Genomic DNA, 25752 nt, shown 5'->3' with positions numbered 1-25752 from the left:
CCCTAGCCGCGGCCTGAGGTCACCCACAAAGCCAGGCAGTGTTCTCCCACAGAGCGAGAAGAGCCCCCCAGGCCAGCCCCCACCTCCAGGCGGGTGGGGAGCCCTGCAAAGCTCTAGAACAACGAGATATTTTCCAAGGGGTTCCCCCAGCCTGCGTCTGTGAGCGCGCCTACCAGCCCCGGGAAGAGGCCCGCACGGCTGACCGCCCACACGCAGATGGCTGGCACATGTGTGGGCTGTTTGCCACTCACGGGGCGGCCTTCCTGATGTGTTCCCGTCTTGAGCTTGTGAGAAACTCAGATTTAATTTGGTGATTATTAAGTGTAGGAACCCTGTATGGGTTTGTTTTTTTTTTCATCTGCACAAAGTACCATTTTTCGGTAATGCATAAGCCTTGTTCCTGCCAATAAGAGAGAAGGAAAATCAAAAAGAACTTTGGTGGAGAAACTGGAGATTGTTGCAGCCCGTGGGGAGGGTCTTTTTTTTTTTTTTGAAAATCAGAGTGACCATTTCAGTAAGATTTTTTTTGGCCTGTGAGTCATCCTTTTTCTTCATTCCTAATTTAGAGTGTCCCTTCCTCTTAAAATAAGCACACACATATTTTGTTTTTTGATGGCATTTTCACATGTTCAGAAATTAAAACAATACACGGGGAAGTCTTGCTCCCATCCCCCGTGGCCTCAGGTTAACGCCTTGGTTGTTTCTTGTGATCCTTCCAGAATTCCTTTATGCAAGTACCAGCAAATAATAGCGTTCTTGTTTCATTCTCCTTTCTTGTACAGCAGACAGCAGGCTAACATCTAGCCTTCTGCACCTCGCTGTCTTAAATCATAGACCCTGGAAGTGTTTCTGCGTCAGAGCCCAGCTGTTGGTTGCCTTTTTCCAGCACAGGAGGGTCTGTTGTGTGGCCGGCCCCACTTTCTTTTTCCCAGACCCTGGCTGCGGACCCCCGGGCCGCGAGCAGCCTTCTCAGCATTGCTCGGGTCCTTTCAGACGTGTGCAGGTGTGTCCTCTGTGGGTGCATCCTCGTCCGGGAGCCTGTTGCCCAGGTGACGCCGAGGGGGCCGCGCTCCCCGACGGATGCAGCAGGTGGTCCGTTTCCCCGCCGCCGCCCCAACAGATCCTGCTCACACGTGGGTTTTGCCAACCAGAGCGGTGAAGAGTGGTTTCTCTGTGTCATTTTAGTTTCTAGTCAGTTGAGCATCTTATAAAGGTCACTCATGTGTCCTCCACTGTATTATGTGCCCTTAAGAGAAAATGGAGGTGTTGCTCTTTTTCTTGAGTGTACAGAAGTATGTTAGTCACTTCAGTCTTGCCCAACTCTTTGCGACGCCCTGGACTGTAGCCCACCAGGCTCCTCTGTCCATGAGAGTCTCCAGGCAGGAATACTGGAGTGGGTTGCCATCTCCTTCTCCAGGGGATCTTCCCAACCCAGGGATCAAATCTGGGTTTTCTGCATTGCAGGCAGATTCTTTACCATCTGAGCCACCAGGGAAAGCCCCAGTTGTCCGTTAGAGAGGTTAGTTTTGCATGTGCTGTGAACTGCAAATGTTTGTTTCTGATTTGTTCTTTGTCTTTTGACATTCTTTAACAGCTTAATTGGGATAGAATCCACATTATACCGTTCACCCGTTTAAAGTGAACAGTCTTAGTGGTTTTCCGTGTGCTCACAGAATGGTACAGCCATCACCACGGTCAGTTTTATATAGCTTCATCACTCCCCCCCAAAAAAACCTCATACCCATTGGCAGTCACTGTTCGCCCTCAGCCACCCCACTAATCTGCTTTCCTTCTTCCTGGATCTGCCTGTTCTGGGTCGCTCATATAAATGGGATCATACAATAATGCTGCCTCTCGTTGACTGGTTTCTTTGACCGAGCAACGTGGTGATTTCAAAGATCGTCCATGCTGCAGCTTGTGTCGGTACTTCGTTCCTTTTTGTGGCCGAAAAATACCCCTACTATGTTTTATTTATCCAGCTGCTAATTGATGGACATTGGGGCAGCTTCCTCTTTTTGGATATTATGAATAACACTGCTGTGAACATTGATGTGCGCGTTTTTGTACGGGCATATGTTTCCATTTCTCTTGGCTATAAACCTGGGGTGGAATTACTGTGTCCTGTAACTCTGTGTTTTAACATTTTGAGAAGCTGCCAGTCTCTGTTCCAAAGTGAGTACACAATCTTATGTTCCCACCAGTGCTTTTGGCATTTTTTGACATGTATACATTTTTATCAAATTTATTATTTATTTTATGGCTCTGAATTTTGAATTTTAGAAAGGCCTTTCTATCCCAAGACTATAAAAGAATCCTTCTATATTTCCTTTTAGTGTTTTTATGGTTTTATATTGCAATATTTGGTCTCTGTGGAGTTCATCCTGTATATAGTCTGAATATGGAGCCAACCTTTTTTTCTTTTTTAATATGTCTATCCATTGGTCTCAATACCTGCTATTGAAAATTCCATCTTTTCCTCTCTGCCTTGAGATTCCATCTTTATGACATGCTAACCTGGGGCTATTTCAGAACATTCTCTATTTCATTAGTCTCTGTGTGTCCTCACGTAGTAATATGCTCCTAATTATTGAGGCTCTGCTGTATGTTTTAGCATCTGGTAGGACTAGTCTCAGGGTTTCCCTGGTAGCTCAGCTGGTAAAGAATCCACCTGCAAAGTAGGAGACCTCGGTTGAATCCCTGAGTCAGGAAGATCGCCTGGAGAAGGGAAAGGCTACCCACTCCAGTATTCTGGCCTGGAGAATCCCATGGACAGAGGAGGCTGGCGGGCTACAGTCCATGGGGTGGCAAAGAGTCGGACACCGCTGAGTGGTTAAGCACAGCCCAGGACGAGGCGCTCCTAAGTGTTCTTCACAGAAGCTTCCTGATCATCCTCACCTGTTTACTTTTCAGTTAAAAACTCGAGAATCTGCTTACTTTGAGATTGGAGGGGGCGTCGAGGACTGCTGTTGACATTGCAGGTTGAGATTGTGTTAGATTTATGAAATAACTTGGGGAGAATTCACACCTTTTTGAGGTCGAGTCTTCCTGTCCACAAGACAGGATGTCTGTTTGTTCAAGTCCACTCTTACGTTCTATGAAGTTTTCTTCCTACCTCTCTTGCCAATTCTTACATTTTTATTCCTAGGGATTTTACCTTTTGTGTAACTGCTGTGTCCTATTGCAGAATTCTGAGAGCAAGTTTTGGTGAAAAAGGACAGTGGGTTTGACCGTCTGTATTATAGGTTCTGTTCCCAAAGCCGAGCCCCCTGACCGCTGGGCCATGCAGTGCTGACCCCTGATGCCTTGGTCATGCATTGCTCTCCACACAGAGCCACGCCCCTCCCTCAGCCTGAACACAGCGTGGTGGGCGGAGGAGGGACGGGGGAGATCACAGTTTGCCAAGCGCCTCCTTGGCCTCCTGCGTGGTCTCGATGTAATTAACCCTCCAGACAATTCTGTGACTGTTGGGTGCGGTACCATCTCGGCCATGTCTCTTCCCTTCTCCCAGCCTCATTCCTCCGAATCTGCAGGTGAGGCTGCTCGACTGATTGGTGATCTGCTCATTTTCCCAGAAAGCCTTGCCTTTCTCTGGAAGCCAATATCGGAACTGGTGGGACTGGTCTCGCCTAATTGTTATTCACTGAGGCTTCCTGATTATTCTCACCTGTTTTAATTTTCCATTTAAAAACTTGAGAACCAAAAAAAAAAAAAAAAACTTGAGAACCAGCCTCTCTTGAGATGGGAGGGGGCAGATGTGGAGCTCCTGGAGCGGGGCTGAGCCGGCCCCAGCGCTCCACAGTCCCGTCGCCCTGTGCGTTGGTGTGGCCGTGGGGGGCGCCCAGCTCCCAGCAGTGGCACGGAACCCGGGGACCCACCGTCGGCACCCCCCGCGTCCGGGGCAGAAGCCACCCCTGGAGTCCCCATGTGTCCCTGAGCGTCCCGGCCGCACGCTGACCTCGGCCCCCGGCCAGCGTCCTGTGTGCTTTGGAAAGATCTCTTGACTTTTGTCAGGCGAAGAATCCTCTCCACGCCAAGCTGAGAGCGAGGTGGTTTCACAAGTCCTGTCCTGAGTGTGTGCTGGCCGGAACACACACCGCAGAAACAGAATGTTTTGTTTCCCAGTTGTGAGCATGCCGGCCGCTTGGCGTCAGCGTCCGTCCACACCTCTGTGTCCAGGCAGTTCATCTGCTGCCCCCGCCCCCGACCCTGGGACCTGGTGCAGAAACGGCGTTCATCGGACTTCCCTGGTGGTCCAGTGGCTAAGACTCTGAGCTCCCAATGCAGGGGCCCAGGTTCAATTCCTGGTCAGGGAACTAGATCCCACATAACACAGTGAAGATTGAAGATCCTGTGTGCCATCACCCAGGGAAGCCAAATAAATAAATAAAAAGGAATGGTGTTCACCACAGTGTGGCCTGAGCAGGGGGTGGGGCTCCTGTGTGGGGCTCCAGACCCTGCAGGGCTGGCCACCGTTTGGAGGACACGACCTCTGGGCTACGTGGATGCACAAGCTGAGCTCCCGGGGGCCAACCCGGTAGGGTCCTTCCTTTCCACCCCACCAGGCTGCTCTCGCACGTTCCGTGACCTGGGCCCCAAGCCAGGCGGTGGGGTGCGGGTCAGGGCCATGGGGGCCCAGCAGGGTCCAGCGGGCTCAGACTGGCTCCTGCAGGGATGACGCAGACTGGGCTCTAGCGCACGAAGAGGAGCCTGCAAGGCTTGGGTGCTCAGGAGACATTTCGTGGCCTCTGTAGAGGAGGAGCTGGGGAAATGACCCAGGAAGGCAGGGCTTCCCAGTAACGGCCAGGGCCGTCCATGTACCCCCGCAGATAGTCCCTGCCCGTCCCCGGCTGCCCATTCTAGAGCCTGTGGTCTGGGAAGAACTTTTGAGTGTCCAGGGGTGAATCCATGGTGCTCCCTGGGGCCTGGCACCTCCCCCCTGCAGGCAGCTTCATTCTCCGCGCTCAGACCTCGGTGACCTGGCCTCCCTCTCTGGGCTGCATTGCCGGCGTTTCCTGTGTTCCCAAGGGCAGGGGAGCAGTCCGGGCTCGAGGGGGCTGCCTCTTGTGGGGGTCCCGTAGGTGAGTGTGTGACAGGGACAGGCTGGGCCCGATGAGCAGGAAGTGGTGCTGGGCTCTGCGTCCTGAGCCCAGAGATGAGACGCCCCGAGCGAGGGGCTGGCTGCATCCACCGCCCTCGGCCACCTCCAGCCAGACCTACAGCTCTGACCCGGGGCAGCCCCACCACCTGACCTGTCAGGCTCTGGGGCTTCCTGTGAGCGACAGTCTAGCCTTCATGCAAAATTCAGATTTACCAAAGATGGATTAAAGATAGGCCCCAAGTAAGCCAGTGTCTTTTTTTTTTCTCTTATCTGAGATAATTAAAAAAACAAAACAGCACCACCCCAGGAAACCGCATGCCTCACCACCGCCTCAGTTGTCTCTATGCCAGCCTCCAGCATAAATGAGACTTAGAAAATTTCCAGGCCGCTAGCCATCCTCACGGCCTGGTGTTTTCCCGACACTTGGAGATTCTGCTCTCGAGAAGGCGTCTGTTTGGGGAGGAAGTGCCCGGAGTCTGCCAGCGCCCAAGCCCAGCTGCTTCAGCAGAAGGGGCCCCTGAGGCTCCAGGAACCCCGGCCGGGCGGGGACCTGGTCTGGCCGAACTGACCGGCTGGTCAGGCTTGTTGGGGTGCCCCTGTTTTCAAGGTGGTTCCCTCAAAATCAGTCACACAAAGAGAGCCAGGAAATTAGATGACCAGGAGGAGCTGGCATAAGGAAAAAGCAAACGTGCCAGGCTGGAAGGCTGGTGTGGAAGAGGGAAGTCGGGGCGCTCTGACACCCTGCTGTCTGAAAAGGGGGAGGCGCCCGTATGCCTTGGGGGACCCGGGTCCTGTCCCAGCACAGTGCAGAGAGGACGTTTTACCTGGGCCCGGGGTGAGGACGCGGGCTGACCCAAGGAGAGGTGCCCTCCCCACGGCTGCTGCTCCCCGGAGATCACGAGGCAGGCTGGTCCTGATGCGTGGACCTGATGGGCTGCCTCGGAGCGCGCCTATTCGGAAAGAATGGCGCTGTTGGTGCGCCGTGGAGAGCAGAGCGCTTCCATCTCCCGTCTGAGGTCGGTCCCATGGAGGCAGGGCTGGAGCGCAGAATCTGGTCCCGGAGACCCAGCAACTCTTGGGAGGAACCTGTAGGAAGTGCAGGAAGCAGCCAGGCCGGCCTCAGCCTGACCCCGGGGAGCACCACCGTGTGAAGAGCACCTGGGGTTGGACGCCCCACTCCCCCCACGCCCCCACACCCGGCCCGGGGCTGCTCTGGGACCCGTGTCAGCCCGTTACTGGCCCGGGGGGGCTGCCTCGGGAGGATGGGCCCCGGGGGCCTGTGCCGGCCAGCACATTGGCACTAGGGAGCGGCTTCTGTGGTCGAGGGGTGCCAGCAGCCCCCCTTTGCACCCCTTTTCTGGTAGGACCCTTGCAATGGCCCAGTGGTCAGGCTGGCAAGGACTGTTCCATTTCTGGAGCAAACGAGGCAACTCCAGAGTCGGGTCTGGGTTCTCTGACCCCATCTGCTGCTCCTCCTTCAGGCCATGTGTACCTGAGGCCTTCCTGGTTCCAGGGGTTCAAGGGCAAGTTGGGGCCCAGGAAGATGGGAGGGAGGGAAATAGCCGGTCCTTCTCAGGGCACTGTCTGCTTCGGGCCATGGTGCCCCCATGGCCCGCCTTGCCCTTGGGCCCACGCTGCTGCAGGCTGGCACAGGAAGCCCCGGTCCCTGGGGACAGGATGGGGCTCACGGCCTGAGGCTCGGCTGGGCAGGGGTGGGGCGCGGGAGGCGTGTGCAGGGAGATGGGGCATCTGTTGAGTTCGGGTGAGTCTCCCAAGGGATGGGGGGTTTGGTTTTCAGCTGGCAGCTCAAGGAGGAGTTGCCCTGAGCTGGCGAGGGGCTGTGACCTCTTCGCCCCTTGGCAGGGTGGGCACTTGGGGCTGGGTGTGGCTGGAAGCGCCTTGGGGTGCTCTCCGCCACCCAGGTCTGGTGGGCCTCTGCCTGCAGTGAGGGCTGCCTGGAGTTCCCTAGAGGATACCAGCAAAGATCCACACCAGAGAAGGGGGCCCTTGCTCCTGACTGCAGAGCCTTGGGGAGACTGGCTGGGTGGGTGGGCTGCAACACGGCTGGATAGACCCGAGATACGGCAGATCTGATGGAAGCAGCTTGACTTTCTGGGGCTCCACTCCAAAGTCACTCCAGACTCTTGGACTGGGGTGCTGACGAATGTCTCCAGCCTCTAGCCTAAGGCCACATGGATGGTTCTCTCTGGAGTTTTGTTACCTAGGCAAGCTTGTGCCTAAGTAGGTGGCCCAGGCTACTGGCCCAGGGCTGGGCTTCAAGAGAACAGAGTTTGGCGTAGGGGAACTGTCTGTCCCCGAGCAACCACTTCACGCTGGAATGATGTGTTCACATGGTGCTTTGAACTTGTCCTCGGCTTTGCCACTTTCCTCAGGGGTGCCCAGGCCTCTGGCAGGCCCATGCAGCATTCTTCCTTGGGCGCTGAGATCTCGGGGAGCGTGAGCTGCCGGGAGAGGCTGGGTGGGACCCGGCGCCCAGAGCCTGGTAGGCATGGCACCACGCCCTGGATGTTGGCATAGGACGGGCTCTGCTGGGTTGGAGCCTGGGCAGGACACATAACTGCCCCATTGTGATGGTCACATTCCTCCGCGGCAGGTGGGGCATGCCACCGGCTGGGACGCTCTGCGGAGGGGTCTAGGTTTTCACCGTGGCTGCAACAGCTGAATTTTGTCAACAGTGTTTTCAAGGTGACACTGGCTCTGTGGCCAAGGAGGCGGTGCCTTTGAGGACTTTCAGAGGGTGGGGTCGGGGCATCCCGGGGTTTGCTGTGACAACAGTCACCAACCAAACCTTGCAGCTTCTTGTCCTGCCTCAAAGCAGAAAGGAGCCAGTTATTCCAGACAGCCGGGACGGCGGGTTGGGGGGGCGGGTAGCTCGCGTGCCCTTGGTCCACCCCTTGTTTGGCCCAGAGGCTGGAGGGTCTTGTCTGAAGTCGTCAGGCCTGTGTGTGGCAGAGCCTAGGGCTGTAACCGCAGCCTCTCTGACCTCAGCCCTCTCCCGCGCACGCTCGAGGCAGAAGCCGCATATCAGAAAGGCTGCAGCAAACCAGGGTCCCCAGTACCCTGCTGCTGGCGTGGCTGCTGCGGAACACGATTCGTGCCCAGACGCGCCGTCACCGCTGCTGTGAAGTCAGGTGCCCCCCACCCCATCTCCCCCCGCCACCCCGTCTCCCCGCCCCCCACCCCCGCCTCCTGCACCTTCCTCAGCACCCGGGGTCCGGCTGCTCGGCAGGCAGGATGCTCGGGAGGAGTTCCGGAAGACCCCGCTCTCGTGGTACAGCTCCCAGAAAGCAGGGAGGCCCGCTCAGGTCCTGCACACGGAGGGGAGCGTCGTGGCCATTCCCCCAGGGCTGCGAGCCCCAGGATCTCAGCCTCACCTGTGACCCACTCACAGCACACCGGGCCCACAGCTGACGCCACTGTCTATAACTGGACTCACATGGCCACTCACCACCACGCCTCCACTCCGCCGCATACACAGGAAGAGAGACCGTCCGGCCACGCGGGACGTTTAGATCTGGCTCTCCTGGGGGCAAGAGACCGCCCGGCCGCGCGGGGGGTTTAGATCTGGCTCTCCTGGGCCTCCTTGTGGAGTCTGTGGCCCGATGTCCCTGCCTGGGCTGGGCCGGCTTCCCTCCCTTCTCTTGCCCCCACCTGGTTCTCCTCTTGTCCCGGCTCAGGTCTGGGCCCGTCCACAGGGTGGCTGGGAGGTGGAGAGGCCTCAGGGGCCTCCCAGCTGGGGCTTCTCCCCAGGTCTGTGTTCTGACCCCAGGGACATGAAGGATCTCGGGGGCCGTTTTGCACGAGGAGCTGTCTCCCAGCAGCAGAGCAAACGTGCCCGGTGAGGACTAGCGCCCTCTGAGCCCCACGCAGCCCAGCAGGGGCACTGTGCCCCTAGGCTGGCTCCTACCGCGGTCAGGGCCAGCATCGCAGGTCTAATGGGTGGCCTGGCTCTTCTCTCCTCAATCCCCCCGCACCCCCCAGCCTGCCTTTCTCAGTTAATCAAAAGATCCCAGGGCAAGCAGACCCACCAGAACGGGTTGCTCCATGGCGCGGGCGGGAGCAAGGTGAGTGTGCACAGCGGGCCCGCCACCTTCCTCCAAAGAGAGTGCCTTTTCTTTTCCGTTTGCCCAGCCTGCTTCAGCAGCTCGTGCACCATGACAGCCGGTGGTCGTCTTTATTTCAAAGCAACACACGAACACTGCTGCCTGCGAATGAACCAGGGCCCTCGGGGACAGGCTTGTGACCTCGGCATCTGCTGGCGGGCGGTGCTCCCCACGCCCCCCACCTCCCAAAGCCCGGGTTCCCCCCAGCTGCTGCCTCTGACACACCTCCCTTTCTGTCTCGTCCCCAGGAAGGGGCTGGGTTGCCTCTGGTCCTGTCCGGGTCTCGTGCTCAGCTGTGAAAGCAGGCCTGTAGCTGGACCCACTTGTGTGTGGTGCCGGCTGCCCCCTCTTGTGAGTGGGTGGGGTCGCATCCAAGCTGTGCTTGCCTCGGGCGGGCCCGGAGCTGCCTCCTCCAGGCCGGCCACATGCAGAGGCAGAGCTTGGCGGGCACGGAGCTCTTGGCTCTTGCTGGGGCCTCAGATGGCCCTGCGGGACAGTTAGGGACCTCCTCTCACAGAGGAGGCTGCTGAGGCCTAAGGGTGGCTGGGGGGAGGTCTGCCCGCAACCCCCAGCTGTGAGCCCGACCCTGCCCCCAGCGGGGCTGCAACATCCACCACCCGAGGGCCTGGGAGCCCAGGGCCCCGTGTGGAACCGGCCCCCTGGGTGACCGCCACATGCCCCATGTGAATGTCAACCCCACCCTCCCGGCCCATGTCCCGTCCGCACCACGGCGAGAGGGTGGCGTGGCCCCCTGCGCCCCATCTGTGCGCCAGCGCTGCCTGGCAGCATCTCCCTCTGCGTCAGTATACCCACTCCTGCCGGGTTCTTCCAACGGCTCAAGAGCCTCCCTCGGCCCAAAAAGACATGCTTTACGGAACCAGCCTCACGGGGAATTTGGGTCACTCCCTTCTTTTCAGTGAAACGGTGTGATGAGGCACATTTGTGTCGCTGCGTCCGAACTGTTTCCTTGCGATACAAATCCCAGAGGTGAAACTGCCACTCTGGTTTTTCAGGAAGGTTGTGCTGAAGGCCTCTGAGCCTGCCCCCCACACTCCCTACTGCAGCACCACCATCCCACACCACCCCAGAACTGGATGTTAGGAAGTTTGTGCTCTTTGCCAGTTTGTAGGTGAATAACTGCACTTTGAGACTTCCCTGGTGGCTCGACAGTAAAGCATCTGCCTACAATGCGGGAGGCCCGGATTCAATCCCCAGGTCGGGGAGATCTCCTGGAGGAGGAAATGGCAACCCACTCCAGTATTCTTGCCTGTAAAATCCCATGGACGGAGGAGCTTGGTGGGCTACAGTCCATGGGATCTCAAAGAATCGGACACGACTGAGCGACTTCACTCACTCACTCAACTGCATTTTGTGTCTCTTGATTAACATGGTCTTCACTGACCAGGGGTAGCTCTCCGTGAGTTACCAGCAGCACCTCTGTCCTTGCGCATGTTGGGGAGGGCCTTCCATCGCCTGGGGGGCCCACCACCAGGTGGCCCCCCAGGGGTCTCGGCTGGGCCGGGTGGGGCGTTCGGTCCTTGGATTCCGCAGCACTGCGACCCCGAGTGACCTGTGTCTGTCTCCCCCACAGAACTGTCAGACCTTCAGCAGTCTCAGCTGCCTGAACACGGGGACGGAGGACCGGAGCGCCCACAGCCCCTTCGCCCTGCACATTGGCACCACCAGGCCCTGGGCCGCCCTGCTCTCGGCCCCCAGCGCAGGGGGCAGGACGCCCGCTGGGACCCCGGTCCCCGAGCCTCTGCCCTCCTCCCTGGACGACCCGCTGGCCTGCCGGGAGGAACCGTGCTGCGAGGAGCCGGGCACAGCCTGGCGGGACCGCAGGGCCCGCAGCAGCCCCTGTTCCCTGGACGGCGAGCTGGACATCGAGCAGATAGAGAACAACTGAGGGGCCGCGGGCCCTGGCCCGGGGCAGGGGGCGGGAAGGGGCGTTCGAATCGACGGGCCTCCTCCTGCCCACCCCCAGGTGCAGCGGTGGGCCCTCCAGGGAGCCCCACCCCCGGGCCTGATCCGAGCTTCCTGGGAGGCGGATGTTAGGGCCCAGGAGCAGCCCACCGCCTCCCCGAGACGCTGTCCTGCCTGCGGGGGTCCGGGCTGCCCCCACTCCCCGCCCCGCAGTGCAGCATCTCAGCCTTTCACCAGCATGGCAGCCCACGGAACCGCGGGGGCCAGGATGGAAGCTTCTCGGCCTCGGTCTCTTGCACCCCCTTCATTTGTGGCACATCGATGGGCACGGCGCCCCAGCCTTGCCCGCTGGGCAGTCTCTCGGCGTCTGCGCAGGGCCGGGGTTTCTGCCTGAGGTCTGCGTGCTGGCGTCACCGGCCCGCCCGCCCTCCCGCTCTCAGGTTCGGGCCGGGGCCGGCCCTGCAGCGCCCTCCTCCCCTCGAGTGTGTATTCCGTGCCTTCTCTCCCAGGTCTCCCGCTCAGGCTCGGGAAGGCGGGGGAGGCTTCCTCGGTCGTTAACACCAGAACCGTTCGGCCTTAATTCCTGGTGCAGGCGATGGGGCCCTGCCTGCTGGGTGGACTCCTGGGGTCCAGGGAACACCTCGGTGGGGGTTGCTCATTAGAGGCCCGTCCAGTGGGGCAGAGGTGGCAGAGCCGTGAGCCCCTCCCGTGGCGTGGAGGTCCCAGCCCTGGGCTCTTGGCTGCTCCCGGGGGAGGCTGAAGTTGGCAGGGTCAGCAGCTGGCAGCCACTGTCCACGACTGCCCTGCCACTGAGCAATGAGCTCAGTGGACTCCGGCGAGTGGAGAGACGTCCCCAGAGGAGGGCGGCCTCAGGGACAAGGGTCCTGTGCAGGTGCGCACACCCAGGCCCTGCACACGTTCCGGGGCCAGAGGGTGCCTGCTGGCCGCTCTGAGCCTGGCCATCTGCCAAGCACAGCCTCGTTGGTTGGGGGGGGTTTGGGGGGTGTCGCCTCCCTGCTGCTGCCCCAACCACAAGCACAGAGTGGGGTGCCCACACGCCCTCCTTGGCTCCCAGCGCCCCAGCAGAGAACCCACCCCGGTCCACGAGGAGCCCCGACCCCTTGAGGCTTCCTTCCCGGTCCGCTCCTCTCCAGCCCCACTTTGCAGACGCACCCCGCAGGCTCCGGGTCCCCCAGAATCCGGCTTTCAGCAGCTCGGCATCTTCCACAGACAGCAGCAGTGGGGTCACCTTATGAGCAAAGTGGCTCCTTTTCCCACAAGGCTCAGTCCATCCATGCCTTCCCCTGCAGTCCGCTGCTGCGCAACAGAGGCACTCCGGGGGTCCCTTTGGTCCCGCTCACCTTCTGCTGACGGCAGAACCCTCAGGGCTTGCAGGGGCTGAGGGCACGCGGTTCTTTCTCTTTCCGCTGAAGAGAGACCAGGTTTGGGAAAACTTGAGTTTAACCTTTACTTCTGGACATCCGAAGTGTGGTGGCTCAAGTTCTCATTTAGAGTTGGCTCTTCTTAAAAATCAACTGTGTAAGATGCTTGCAGAAAACCCCAACTCCATCCCCCGCCCCCCTCCCCCGAGATGGTGTCAGAAGCCGCAGGTTGTAGAGCATTGTGGGTGTCTGGGCACTGAGCAGGTCCCGCCAAAGGGACAGCTCCCCTGGGGAGCCAGACCAGGCGGCTCGTCGTCTTTGAGCTGATCCAGGGGACCCCGAAGCGTCCAGCAGCGGGTGCGTGGACAGGAGAGGACGTGCTGAGCCTCCTGGCCTCAGGGAGCCTGGGTGGGAGGCATGATACCTGACCCACACCAAGAGGGGCCACAGCGGGCATGTAACCTGGACAGCAGTCCTTCCCCCGGACGCCCTTCCTCCAGGCCAGGAGGGGAGGCATGTGGTGGTGGGTGTTGCAGGGCTGTAGTACATGTGGCCCCCTCGGACCCTGCCAGCCACCCCCCACCCCTTCTCAGGCCTGGTGGCAGGGAAGGATGAGCCGTGGCCCCACTCACCCCGTCTCCCTGTGGGCTGGTCCTGGGACCCACACGGCAGAAGGGCTCACAGCCCAGAACAGGGTTTAGCCCTTCCCAGCCTTCTCAGGCCTCTCTTGGCCGAACCTGCCCCTACAGAAGCTCCCTGCCCAAGCCCACAACAGCAGCAAGGAGGGGAGAGGATGACCAGTGACCCCTCAGAGAAAGAGTCAGCTGTGGGGTGGCTTCATGTCCATCTTCCCATCGAAGAGAGCAACTCCCATCTGTCCATAGGAGGTGCCGCCCGAGGCCAGTCTCTGGGCTCTGCTCCCCTGGCAACAGGACTCCTGGTCTTGAAGGGAGACTCCTTCTGACCATCCTGGGGTGCGGGGTGGGGGGCTGTCCCTAGGAGGGGCAGCAGGCCGGCTGGTGCCACCTCCCCGGCCCCAAACCTCACTTCTGCCAGGACCCTGCCTTGTGCAGCCCATGAACTCCTGCCTGTACAGGGGAACCGAGGAAATTCAGAGCCAGGAGGGAGGGCTGTGCCAGGCTGTCCACCTGCCCTGGGGGCCCGGAAGGACAAGAGCAGGGTCGTGCATTTGCAGGGTGGGGGGGCTTCCTGTCGGGACGACCCCCGCTAAAGCCACCGGACTAACAGGGGCCGCTGCCCGTCGGGGCCGGGCCGGGCCGGGCGTCGGGGCGGCAGCCTCAGCGTTTACATTACCGCAAACCCTCTTGCCTTACTTGCAGTGGAGGCCAGGGCCATGCAGAGCCCGCGGGCAGACACGGCTCCCAGGCCCCTGGAGAGCTCGTGCGGATTTTCACTCTCAGAAAGCCTTACTTTTCAACAAAATTTTTGTAGCAGGAAAAGTTTTGTTAATTTGTATACGCCGAAAGAAATTTTAAAATAAAATGAAAAGTCCACCTTAGAAAGCAAACGAACCCATGGTCCACAGGGGGCCCCAGAGCAAGGTGGGGGGTGGGGGCGGCCTGTGCGTCTCCCCACGTTCCGGCTGGCGCTGCTCGAGCCTCCAGCCCACGCGCTGGACGGACGCCCCGCCACGGGCTCAAGTCTCCTGCGCCCTGGCCTGGAGGCGGGTCATCTGCACGATGACCGCGTCTGGTGGTACCCGCACCCCAGCTCTGGGAGCAGCAACCCGGCCAGGGCCAGCGCCTTCATGTAGGCGATGGTGTCGCCGCTTGCTGCAGCCTCATGGGTGGCCGGACCCCTCCCACTGGCGCCTCTTTAAAGAGAAAAGAAGAGAAAAAGATTTAATAAAAAAAAAAACAAAAAAAAACCCAGACCGCAGCAGAGATCTTATACCTAGCTAGAATAGCCCGACCTTCTAGCATAGTCTCTTTGGCAAAGAAATTGTGTCCCAGTGTGGGGGCCCACGTCCAGGGGCCCACGTCCCAGGGGCAGGTGCCCGCGGGTTGGCCGTCTCCAGGGTCACATGCGCTTTCCCAGCAGCACCCATCGGCGCCCTGGAGCTTCAGGAAGCGTGGCGGCCGGAACACGGGCCGCGTCGGGCCTGGCCCCTGACCGGGCGACGCACTGTGCGGGGACGGTGCTGGGTCTGCCCCCCATCGCCACCCACCGCAGCCCGCCCTCCGCGCAGGCCACGGCTGTCTTGCACTAGGGCCGCTCTAGTCTCTCAGGAATCTGCTTGTTACTTTTACTGTGTAAATAAAGCTTCCTGGTTCAGTACCCAGCTGTTGGGAGCCGGCTCTGTGCTTTCTGTTGGCGGGTCAGAGGGTCGCGCCTCTGCTCTGGGCTGGCACAGGCAGAGCCTGGGGCCTTTCTGTCCCCTCCGAGCCCCAGGGTCAGATCTGTAAAGTGGGGGAGAGCTGACATCTCAATGCTCTCAAAAGCCTCCAGTGCAGGAGGCTGTGAGTGACTGTGACGGGAGGGCTGGCCACGGCCATGGCTGCGACCCTGGGCCCCACCCACCAACCCCGCTCCGGGGCAGTTATTAGAGTACGTGTGTGTTCTGGGCGGACCCCTGCTCCTCACTCCAGCCAGGAGCCAGGGACCCCCCCTACCCTCTTTAATCCCCAAGTCAGGAGCAGTGAGGGACCCCTGCTTGTCACAGGGCCGTCGTGAGCATGTCAGCTCAGCCCCCAGAAGCACCCAGGCCAGGCCATGCGGCCCAGATGCTAGAGGGGGCCTGGCCTGGAAGTCCTGCTGGGTGCAGGGCCCCCTGCCCACGAGGGTACCCTGGGAGGCGACGCAGGCCGGGCCCTCCCTGCCCCGCAGAGGATGCTCAGCTCAGATCTGTGCTGCTTGTGCCAGGGGGTCAGCAGTGCACACAGCTCAGCCCAGAGTGGGCTCCTGTGCCTGGCCCCCAAGTCACCGACCCTTTGCTCACCAAGCTCAGGAGACCATGATGCTTGCAGCCTTGAGTTCAGGCTTAGGGAGGCTTGTGTAATTTCTGAGAATCCAGGGTTGGCCCACGTCCTCTGACTGCAGAGGCTATGCCTAGAGATCTATTAGGTCCTAAGAACGCCCCCCACCCTGGGAATGAGCCACCAAGCATCCCACTCAGACTCTCCTTGTTTTCTGTTTAGCAGCTCTTCCTTTTTCAAACAGGCCCATGAACGTGCAGTTCACAAAGCAGGTGAGACAAGGCTGAGGCTGGGGGTGGGAGGAGCCCCATGTCCTCCCCTGGCAGCCTGTAGCCCCAAGGCCAGGGGCCCAGGGACCCTGCCACATGCTCCCCATGACTGGCAGAGGAGGCTCCCCCAGAGTGGCCCTGGACAGACCTATGGCCCTAAGAGCTCCTTACCTGCCCAGCTTAGGCCACGTCCGTGGCAGGGCTCGAGTCTGGTTGCAGCATATCCCAGCTCAGCACCCCCCATGGAGCCTCCCCGGGGGTGGGGGCGGTGGGGGATGCCGCCTTGAGCACAAGCTCTAGGGCATGCAGCTCAAATGCCCTGTTGTTGGGTCTGGCCCCGCAGAGGGCCACCCGCGGCCAACAGGGGCACCGTCCGTGGCCCACCAGGACGTAGGTTGCCTCTGAGCAACCTCCTCCCGTGCAGACAGGGCTTCTAACACTCCTGGGGCTTAAGTGAGGGAATCAACACCCAAAAAAACCCCAGGACCACCCTCCACGTACGGTGCGATCCCAACTGTTGAAACATTTATCTTCACGTGGAGCAGGGTGGAAGGAAAAGCACCCTAATGTTAACAGCGGTCGGGCTCTGAGAGGCTCTGGTTCCTGTCTGAACTTTTCTGTTGATGTTCCTACAATGACACATGTTGCTTTTATCATCTTATGTGTTAATTGCTCAGTTGTGTCTGACTGTTTGTGACCCCATGGACTGTAGCCCTCCAGGCTCCTCTATCCATGGTATTCTCCAGGCAAGAATACTGGAGTGGGTTGCCATTTCTGACTCCAGGGGATCTTCCTGACCCAGGGATGGAACTTGGGTCTCCCGCATTGCAGACAGATTCTTTACCGTCTCTTCAGTTCACTCAGTCGTGTCTGACTCTTTGCGACCCCATGGACTGCAGCTGCCAGGCCTCCCTGTCCATCTCCAACTCCCAGAGTTTACTCAAACTCACGTCCATTGAGTCGGTGATGCCATCCAACCATCTCATCCTCTGTCGTCCCCTTCTCCTCCTGCCCTCAATATTTCCCAGCATCAGGGTCTTGGACTTCCCTGGTGGCTCAGCTGGTAAAGAATCTGCCTCAGTTTCCTTACCTGTAAAAGGGGGAGGTGACAGTGTCCGCTTCGCTGAACCCACAGCTCGGGGTGGGGGGTGGTATGTTCTCTGCCCAAAGCAGGGGTCTGCGGCTGCTATCCCTCTGACACCCTCTATGTCCCACTCCTGGGCAGCGGCTTGCAAAGCGGGAACCACCAGCCGCCTTTCTCCAGAGCCCCATTACCCTGGCTGCAGGCCCCTGCCAAGGACAGTGGGCAAGGGTGGCCCATGAAAAAGGGCAAGATGAAAAAAGCGAACAAGCCAAACGGGAGGCTGCGGGCCTGCTCCCTCACAGTCACCCTCTGAGCCCCGGTGAATCGCAGCCACCTCGTGCCTGCCTACGGCCCCCAGGTCATCGCCTAAAGAGCTGGAATTAGGGACCCCCTCCAGGGGCAGAGCATCTGCATATTTCCCAGCTAATAAGCCAAACGCCCCACCTCCCTCACAAGCCAACACCACCAGCCTGACCAGTGGCCTCTCATCTCCATGAGAAGACCCAGCACCATCTTTCTTTCCAATCCTGATTTAACAGGCCAGGGGACTCGGATTCAGGCAGAGCATTTTATCATCAGCTGCCTTTGTTTAATGGGAGTCCTGTTCTGGAGGATTCGTGAGTTCTTTTATGAAAAGTCTCCCAAGATTTGTCAGTGGCTTCTGGATGGATTTGGGGAGAAACAGAGCAGTCAAGTTATCCGTCCTGCTGACTGATTCTGCAACCTGAAACCTGGGCAGTGGGTGAATTTGGAAAGCCTGCAGCTCACCACCCTGAGCGGAGGCCCACACTTGCCCCGTCCACCTGGTCCCCATGGGGCCTCAGTGTCCCCCCTCTGCTGAATGAAGGGCTTGAGGCAGGCAAGGTGTCTCGGGGCGCTGGCCCTCTGACATATAGGGGTTCAAGTTCAGGGTGGGGTCAGGGATGGTCCCCCCAGCCCCGAGCAGTTAGAGCCTGAGTCACTGCAGGTCAGGGCAGAGTTTATTTCACCATTAATTTCCTGGGGGTGACAAGTCTACAGAGTTAAGGCTCCAGAAGGTACCTTCCACCCACAACCTGGCATCCAGAGGTTACAGTTCTCGCGCTGAAGGACGGCAGAGTGGCCCTGGGAGCCACTCCGTTGTGGCTCCAGAGGTGATGGGATGGGGAGGGGGGCTGCATAGTTTGGGAGGTGCGCGGGGAGCGCTGAGTGCCCACTCTGACACCAGGTGGGGGCCGGAGCCACTGGGGAGGCTGGCTCCACTCTGCCTGCAAGGACAGTGCCCGGGAGACCCCCGCTTCCTCCAGGCGCCTCCCTAAAGCTCAGGTACTGTTCACTAAAAGACAGTGGGCAAACGCCTGAGTCCAATCAGGTAGCACATTTAAAGGACGTGGTGTGAATGGGGAGAGGGTGGGTGTGAGCATTCAACAAGTCTTCCCACCTCTCGACTTCCAGAGGGACAGATAGGGGACGGGCCATGAGTGGGGATCACCCTCCCCCCAGGAGGCTAGATGTGTCTGGGGAGGGCGAGGGGAGAAGAGGGTCGGTAGAGGGAGACAGAGGGGCTGGTGGCTCAGGGGCCCAGAACTGCCTGGCTGGCACCCTCTCGCCTGCCCGTCCAGGGCCGAGGGCAGCACTCTGGGTGGCCCGGGCACGGGGCAGGGTGGCAGGAGGCGGGGCCCTCCCAGAAGGCCCGTCACTTGTCCGCGTGCTGCAGCAGCAGGTCCACGGCCTCTGCGAGGTTGTCCACGTATCCATCAGCCTTGACTTCCGGATGGTGCTCGTCGCTGGGCCTGGAGGGCAGGACAGTGGGTGAGCCGGTCAGTAACCCCGAGGTGACCCTCTGCGGCCACTGCCTTCCCAGCATCCAGCACAGGCCTGGCTTCGCCCTTGGGAGGCTTCCAGGCCCTTCTGCGTGTGCCATCAGGCCAGGCTGGCCTTGGCTGGTGCAGTCCCCATCCTCCCCACGCCCCAGTCCCAGCCACCCCCACTCAGAAGCACCCAGGTCTCCCTCCACCTGGACCCTGAGCCCCTCCTGTGGGCAGATTGCTCAGAGCCCCGCAGCAGAGTGGCGAGGTACAGGGAAGACAGTGAGTTCAGTGGGTGCGTGGGGGGGGCAGCATCACAGTGGGGGGCCGGAGGGTGGGGGTGGCAGGGAGGCAGGACCCGCGGGGATGTCCCCGGCCCTGCTGGCCCCTGGGCTGGCCTCATGCTTGGCCGACGTGCGTGAGGCTGCAGCTCTGCCCTGCACGGAAGTGCCCTTACGGGTTTCCTTCGGCAGAGGGCAGCCTCAAGGCCCGGCTCGCCAGGGGGTGCCCAGCCCCCTCCATGAGGAGGCTGTCGGGGGAGGGGGATGTCTTCAGGCCATGCCCGCTCAGGTGCTGACACCCTGTGTGCCCTCTTTGTGCGCCCCCCCAAGGTCAGATCCCTGACCCTTCTCTCCACCGCGATGGGGGGCGGGCAGGGCATCCTCAAAGCAGAGCAGAACCTCTCTCGGCAAACACCTGCCCTGAGTCCTCATCCCCGATCCTCACCGGGGCAGCTGCCACAGGACTGCCCGCCTCGGACCTTCGCCAGCCCCCAGGCCAGGTTCACTATCCAGTTGAACCAACTCCACCCCGAGGGGGAACAAGAAATTGGCCCATGAAAGAAGATGCTTCCTAATGAGATCCTAGGCGGGCCCACGCAGCATACGGTACAAGCAGAGATGGGTACGCGGCTAATTATGCTTAATTACATATCATTTGAATTCAAGAATCCATTAAAAGAAAGGATTGCATTAGCAGCTGGCCGCTGTTTGCCAACACACAGAGTAAATCGTGGACTTTCATGTCGTAATTACGTGACGCTGCCGTGGGCTGCGGCTGGCTCTCGGGGGGCCCCCACTCTGGGCCCGCCCACCCTGAGGCTGCTACGCCTGGCCGAACTGGTCTGGAGAAGACCGCAGGCCATGCCAGCTGGTGACCTGTGACCCTCAGGGCCTCAAAGAGGTCACACTACAGAAGCTGAACCAAGAAGCCCAGCAGAGACGTGCCCTTTGGCAGAGGGAACAGAAGCAGAGGGTGATGGACAAAGGGGCCAAGAGACACCCCTGGCCTCTGAGCAGGCCCTGCTCGGACAGGGCTGGACATGCCGGGGAGGACGGGGGGAGGCGGGAGGACGGAGAGGCGGGAGGAGGGGAAGTGGGAGGAAGGGGAGAGGCAGGAGGATGGGGAGGCGGGAGGACGGAGAGGTGGGAGGAGGGGAGGTGGGAGGACGGAGAGGCGGGAGGACAGGGAGGCGGGAGGATTGGGAGGTGGGCACAGCTGGGCGGGAGGACTGGGAGGCGGGAGGACTGGGAGGTGGGAGGATTGGGAGGTGGGCACAGCTGGGCGGGAGGACTGGGAGGCGGGAGGACTAGGAGGTGGGAGGACGGAGAGGTGGGAGGATTGGGAGGCAGAAGGACTGGGAGGCAGGAGGAAGGGGAGAGGTGGGAGGACTGGGAGGTAGGAGGACTAGGAGGCAGGCACAGCTAGGTGGGAGGACTGGGAGGCGGGAGGAAGGGGAGAGGCGGGAGGACTGGGAGGTGGGAGGACGAGGAGGTGGGGGGACTGGGAGGCAGAAGGACTGGGAGGCAGGAGGAAGGGAGAGGCGGATGGATGGGGAGGCAGGAGGACTGGGAGGTGGGAGGATGGGGAGGCGGGAGGACTGAGACAGGAGCGGAGAAGAGACTGACGGGCAGACAAAGGGACACACATACCCAGGAAAAGAGGACGAGGAGGGAGGAAAGAGAAACTGAGTCAGAGAGGGAGAGAAAACAGAGGAAAGAAGGGGGGAGGCAGCAGGGGGCAGAGAGACCCTCGGGGTGGGGAGCAGAGAGAGACAGATGGAGGGAGGAACCTAAGAAAGAGAAGCAGAATTCAGAAACACGGGGGAGCAGACACCAGTCTCCCTGAGCACCTCCCCTCCATGGGGATGCAGGAGAGGTCCCCTCTGTACCTCGAGGCTCGGCTGGGGCCCCCATGGGGGTCACGACTGCAACAACCCTCCCACCAACAACCTCCTCCTGAGTGGGGGCCGCCCCAGGCCCATGGAGGGCGGGCTGCCTGCTCTGTCCCCAACCGGTGTCTCCACTTCCCGAAGCCTCGGTTTCCTCATCCGTAAGGTGGGCGTGTGGCCTGGCGCTCACGGTCACCGAGAATGAAGCGCCTGGTACCTCGCCTGCACGCGGGGGGCCCTCGAGGGGAGGCTGTCTTTGGCTGCTCAGCCTTTGCCCTCTGCCCTCCCAGGGCTCATGGTCCAGTCCCACATTCAAAGTCGTGACCAGGGCTGAGGACGCAAGAACAGGGTGTGGGGTCTGAGGGAATTTAGGAGGGGATATGTAATCTGCCTGCCAATGCAGGAGACGTAAGTGACGCGGGTTCGATCCCTGGGTCACGAATATCCCCTGGAGGAGGGCATGGCAACCCGCTCCAGTGTTCTTGCCTGCAGGATCCCACGGACAGAGGAGCCTGGCGGGCTATGGCCCGTAGAGTCTCAGAGAGCCGGACACGACTGAAGCGACTTAGCACAGTACAGAATGGGGGATCAGGGAAGCTTCTAGAAGGGGCATTAGGCTAGATCCGGGCCCCTGCCATCCACGTGAGCGTGGCCCTCAGGTCCTTCTCTGAAGTTGGAGGCAGGGGGCGGTTCCCTGGGTGGCTGTGTGGCTCAGGGGAGGGGGTGCCTCTGTCCTCCCGGGCTCCTGTGTGGGGGCGGTGGCCAGGAGTCTCTGGTTGAGTGTGATCCTGGGGACCCATGCAGATCCTTTCTCTCCTCGCCAGCTCCCACCTCTCCCTGGGTAAACGCCGCTGTGGCTCCCTACTGCCCACGTCACAGCCCAGCTCCTCAGCAGAGCAGACAAGTCTGTCCTAACGGGGTGTCCTGCCAGTCACCCAGCATCCAGGGCCCACCCCTCTTCAGACAGTCCATGCTCCCCCACACCTCTGTCCACACTACGTCCCGGGATGGCGTGATCACCGGGTCCTGCTCTACCCACAAACTCCTACTCATCCTTCAAAGCCTCACCCACCTGCTCCCATCTCCAACTCTATGCTTGGTAGCAAGCTGCTCTCTTTTCTGAGCACCCAGAACTTGCCCCCCACCCCCAACTCCCATACATACCATGCTGGCCGAGCACCAGCTGACCTGGGCTTTCTAGAAGGAGGCACCGGGCTTCCTGCCCCGGTGACCACCCACACGGGCCACACAGGCACCCAGGACGTGTCTGCCGACCAGTAGATGAACAAAGGCCCCCACCCAGCGGGGCACTGCCTGTTAAATTATTCCGCCCCCTCACGCCCCGTGAGCGAGGGAAGGAGGCAACGACAGAGGCCAAGAACAAGGCTAATCTGTGTCGGCCTGGACAGCGTCACAGGGCCCATCTTTGTACCAGCCCACCGAAAATGGCAGCTGGATGCCCAGCAGAGGAGCCCAGCAAGGAGAAGTCGCCATGCTCCCCTCCCCTCCTCCCTTGCTCCACTGACCAAGGGGACCTCCCTGCGACATTCTCGAGGACACAGGGCCACCCGCCCCCACCCTCCCTCCGCCCCAGCCCGGGTCTGCTCCAGGACAGGGCCGGGCAGAGACCAGAGGCCACGGCGCTGCCCATACGGGGCGCAGTGTGCGTCCTCCTCCGGATGGTTTTGGAAGCGCCGGCCGCACCCTGGGTGGCCAAGGGCCGGGCACTGGGGTGGGCCGGCCGGCCACGTGGATTCAGGGAACTGGGCCCTGGCTCCAGGGCGAGTGACCCAGCCAAGGCTGACGCCAACTCGGGGCTGTGCTGACGAAGCTGGAAGAAAAGGGCAGAGAGGGCTTCGATTTGTGGGCCGGAGGTGACGAGGCGGGGCTAAGGGTGTCTTTCCAGCTGAGCCGCCAGAGTCCAAGACCCAGGGGCCTGAGTGCCTGTTCCTGAGATGGTACAGGCCAGCACGTGGCCTGCTGCAGATGCCAGGGGATGGATGCCGGGACCTGCTTCCACCTGCCCTTGTCCACTCTCTTCTGAGGGTGATGAGATTCCCATCACCGGCCATGGTCGAAAGATGGATGGGGCTTCCCACAGTCCACCTGCTGGCCCAGGACGCTCGCCGTCCAGACGGCAGTTTGCTAGGATCCAGAGGGGCAAGCCAGTGATCCCCTGTCTGCGCCAGCTGCTGGCAGGTGTGACCTCGTGGTGGGGTGGCCCGGGAGGGTGCTCCTGGCCACAGATCTCAGAGGTGGGATGGGGTGGGGCGGGTGGGGCGGGCTCAGACCCAGGCTGTTACCCCAGGTGCCTCCGGGAACCTCTGGTTTAGTCCTGCTGCAGACGGAGACACCTAGGCAGGAGCCGGTCTCTGCCGAGCCCTGCTTCACATGGGAAGTCTGACCCCAGTCCCTGCTTGCAAGGAAGCCACCTCGGAGATGAGGACCCCAGCCCTCTGTCGTCCTGCCTGGACTGGTCGTGGGCTCCAGGCGTGGATCCCTGGCCTCACTCGGAAACCTGCCTCAGGCCTGCGTCCCGGAGCCTCACCCACCAGACAGACCCTCCGCCCCCCACTACCCGCCCTCCGTCTCACCTGTTTGGGCCCAGCCTCGGTGGATCAGGGCAGCCTGGAGCACCCCCGAGCCCCTCCTCCCGCCCCTCCCTTCATCACCCAACCCGCTCATGCAGACGGCGGGGCAGGGGGGGCCCTCTGGACACCTTAAAATCACATGGTGGGTAAAATACTGAAATAAAAACCCAGGCCGAAGCTAGTTCTGGCCTCAGGCCGGGCCCTCTGAGGACCTCCCGGGGCTCCCTGGCCTGGAAGGGGACGGGGACACACTTCTGGCTGAGCCTCCCTTGAGGTCAGACCTCTGCTGAGGGGTCGGAGCGGGGGGGGGGGGGGGGGGCACGCCGCAGGGGCTCCCTTTCCTGGCAGGCGCCTGGGCCTCCCCCGTCCGTCTGGCTGTCTGCTCCTCTGCAACGGGCAATGGGGTAGGGGTGGGGAGGGAAAGCTTCCCCCAGGTACCCCCTCCCCATGGAGGCTTTGTGCAAATGAGAAAAGAGGTGTGCCCAGGTGAGCCAGGCCCCTTGGGGACCCAACTGTGGAGCCCGGAGCTGACATCACGGGGGAGGGGGCAGGGGCACAGCAGGGTGGCTGCCTCCCCTCCCCCTCCCTGCAGCCTCTGCTGGTAGGAGGATCTAAAGATGGGGGAGGGTCCTGGGCCCACCAGCTGGGAGACGCACCCTCTGTGCCTGTGCACATGTGGGCCACGGCGAGGGCGGGGGAGGCGCAGGGGTGCCTCCAGAGAAAGAGAGGGTCACATCTGTGTCTAGCACCTTGCAGCCTCGGCCATTCCCCGGACCCCCCGTCTCCTTCAGGCAGGTGGCGCCCCAGTGCCCAGAACCCCACTCAGGATGGCCGAGCCATCCTCCAGCTGGGAAGGACTAGGAGACTCTCCCACCAGGAAGAGGCACTTGCTGGACCCGGTGTGTGAACTGAGGCCTTAGAGGAACCTGCCGCAGACTCGAGGGCCCACCCCACCTGCAGGCAGGTTCCGGGATGCAGGCAAAGCTCACCGGGCTGGGGGGATGGGTGAGCCACAGACACTGCACCACACGGCCCGGGGGACAGCTGGGCACTGGACCCGCGGCTGCTGCAGGCGGGCTTCGAGGAGTGTCTCCCACGTTCCCTGCACGATGCCCCACAGTGGGCACCGGGATGGCCTGTTCTAGAGATGACCACACAGACCCGTGATGGGGGGGGAGCCTGCCCACAGTCACAGGCAGTGAATGGCAGCACTCGGACCTCAATCCTGTGCGTCTGGATTTAAACCCGGGCTCTCTCTCTAGTGATCCTGCCCTTGACACACGGGACAGACTGTGCATCTGGGAATCACTGATGTGCTGGCTGACTTCCGGCCAGGCCGAGAGCCCCGTGGGCAGGGGTACACCCCTGCCTCTGGCTCAGCCCCTGGCTGGAGGCGGGCCCCAGGATGTGTCTGCTACCTTTGACTAACGCCCCGAGGACAGCAAGGTGTTTGTGAGACACCAAAGAGGGAAAGAAAGGCACGGTCCAGCCTGGAGCTGCAGAGCACCTCCCCCTCCCCCTCCCCTCCAAGGCAGACCCCCGGAACACCTGATCTGGGCCCTGGGGGCCCCGGCACCCAGGCCAGGTGTGTTTCACCCAGGAGGAACCAGGCAGAGGGCAGTGGGGGCCCGAGCCGTGGACCCTGGCATCCGCCCTGGGGCTCCTCTGCTCGCAGGAAGGAAATGGGCCTGTTTATGCGTGTTTCAGCCTGGTGGCACCTTGTCAACCAGAACTGACCCGATGCGCTAGCTATTTCCTGCGAGGTTCTCCCTGCCCATCGGCTGCGGGCACCTGGGGTGCTGAGAGCCGAGTTGGGGCGTGCAGACGGGAGTGGTTGGTGCCACACGGCCGCCCGCTGGCCCATTCGCAGACTCGAGAGACTTCCTCACGCTGACGAACGAGGTCCCTTGAATCGCCAACCCTGGCTGGAGCCCCTGCCTCGGCCTTTGCCCGATGCATATGCTCAGCGAGGCCAGGGTCACAAACCAGGGACCCGCTGGATGTGTCTGGGTGGGGCCCACATAAGAGTTTTTCGAGAACAGGAGCTGGAAATTTGACTTTGTTTGAAAATCTGAAAGATTCAGTAACACCGGGCTGAGGATTCCATAGGCAAAAGCCAGCGGATACCGTGGGGCAGCCACTCCCTTGAATGGGGCGAGCGGCTTCTACTTTACCACACTCCCCACCGTTCTCTACCGTCTCCCCATTCTTAGACCAGGCCCAGTCCCCTCCACCACATTTCCTGCCTGCCCCTGCGGGTCTCTGAATTTGCGGCCCTGCCCCAGGACATCATTGGCTTTCCGGGACTCATTTCTCAGGGAATAAGCCACCTCCTCCAGGAAGCCTTCCCTGAAGCCTTGCCCCTGGCCCTCGCCTCAGTTAGGTGCC

The 25752-nt window shown here is 60.9% G+C and overlaps 2 protein-coding genes across 2 annotated transcripts in view; one reads left to right on the top strand and one right to left on the bottom strand.

Annotated features, from left to right (window-relative positions):
• FAM53B (family with sequence similarity 53 member B) overlaps positions 1 to 14829 on the top strand; it is a 112709-nt gene extending 97880 nt beyond the window's left edge. The window contains exon 5 of the mRNA XM_043926478.1: positions 10814 to 14829. Coding sequence (XP_043782413.1) covers positions 10814 to 11128 — 315 coding nt within the window. The 3' untranslated portion in view covers positions 11129 to 14829. The remainder of the gene's footprint in view (positions 1 to 10813) is intronic.
• A 2949-nt stretch (positions 14830 to 17778) lies between these two features.
• LOC122708997 (phospholysine phosphohistidine inorganic pyrophosphate phosphatase) overlaps positions 17779 to 25752 on the bottom strand; it is a 120373-nt gene continuing 112399 nt past the window's right edge. Inside the window, exon 7 of the mRNA XM_043925972.1 lies at positions 17779 to 18588. Within this exon, the coding sequence (XP_043781907.1) occupies positions 18492 to 18588 (97 nt within the window). The 3' untranslated portion in view covers positions 17779 to 18491. The remainder of the gene's footprint in view (positions 18589 to 25752) is intronic.

The sequence above is a fragment of the Cervus elaphus genome, chromosome 15 (assembly GCF_910594005.1).
Source record: "Cervus elaphus chromosome 15, mCerEla1.1, whole genome shotgun sequence".
Lineage (NCBI taxonomy): Eukaryota > Metazoa > Chordata > Mammalia > Artiodactyla > Cervidae > Cervus > Cervus elaphus.
This window is presented reverse-complemented; position numbering and strand designations above follow the sequence as displayed.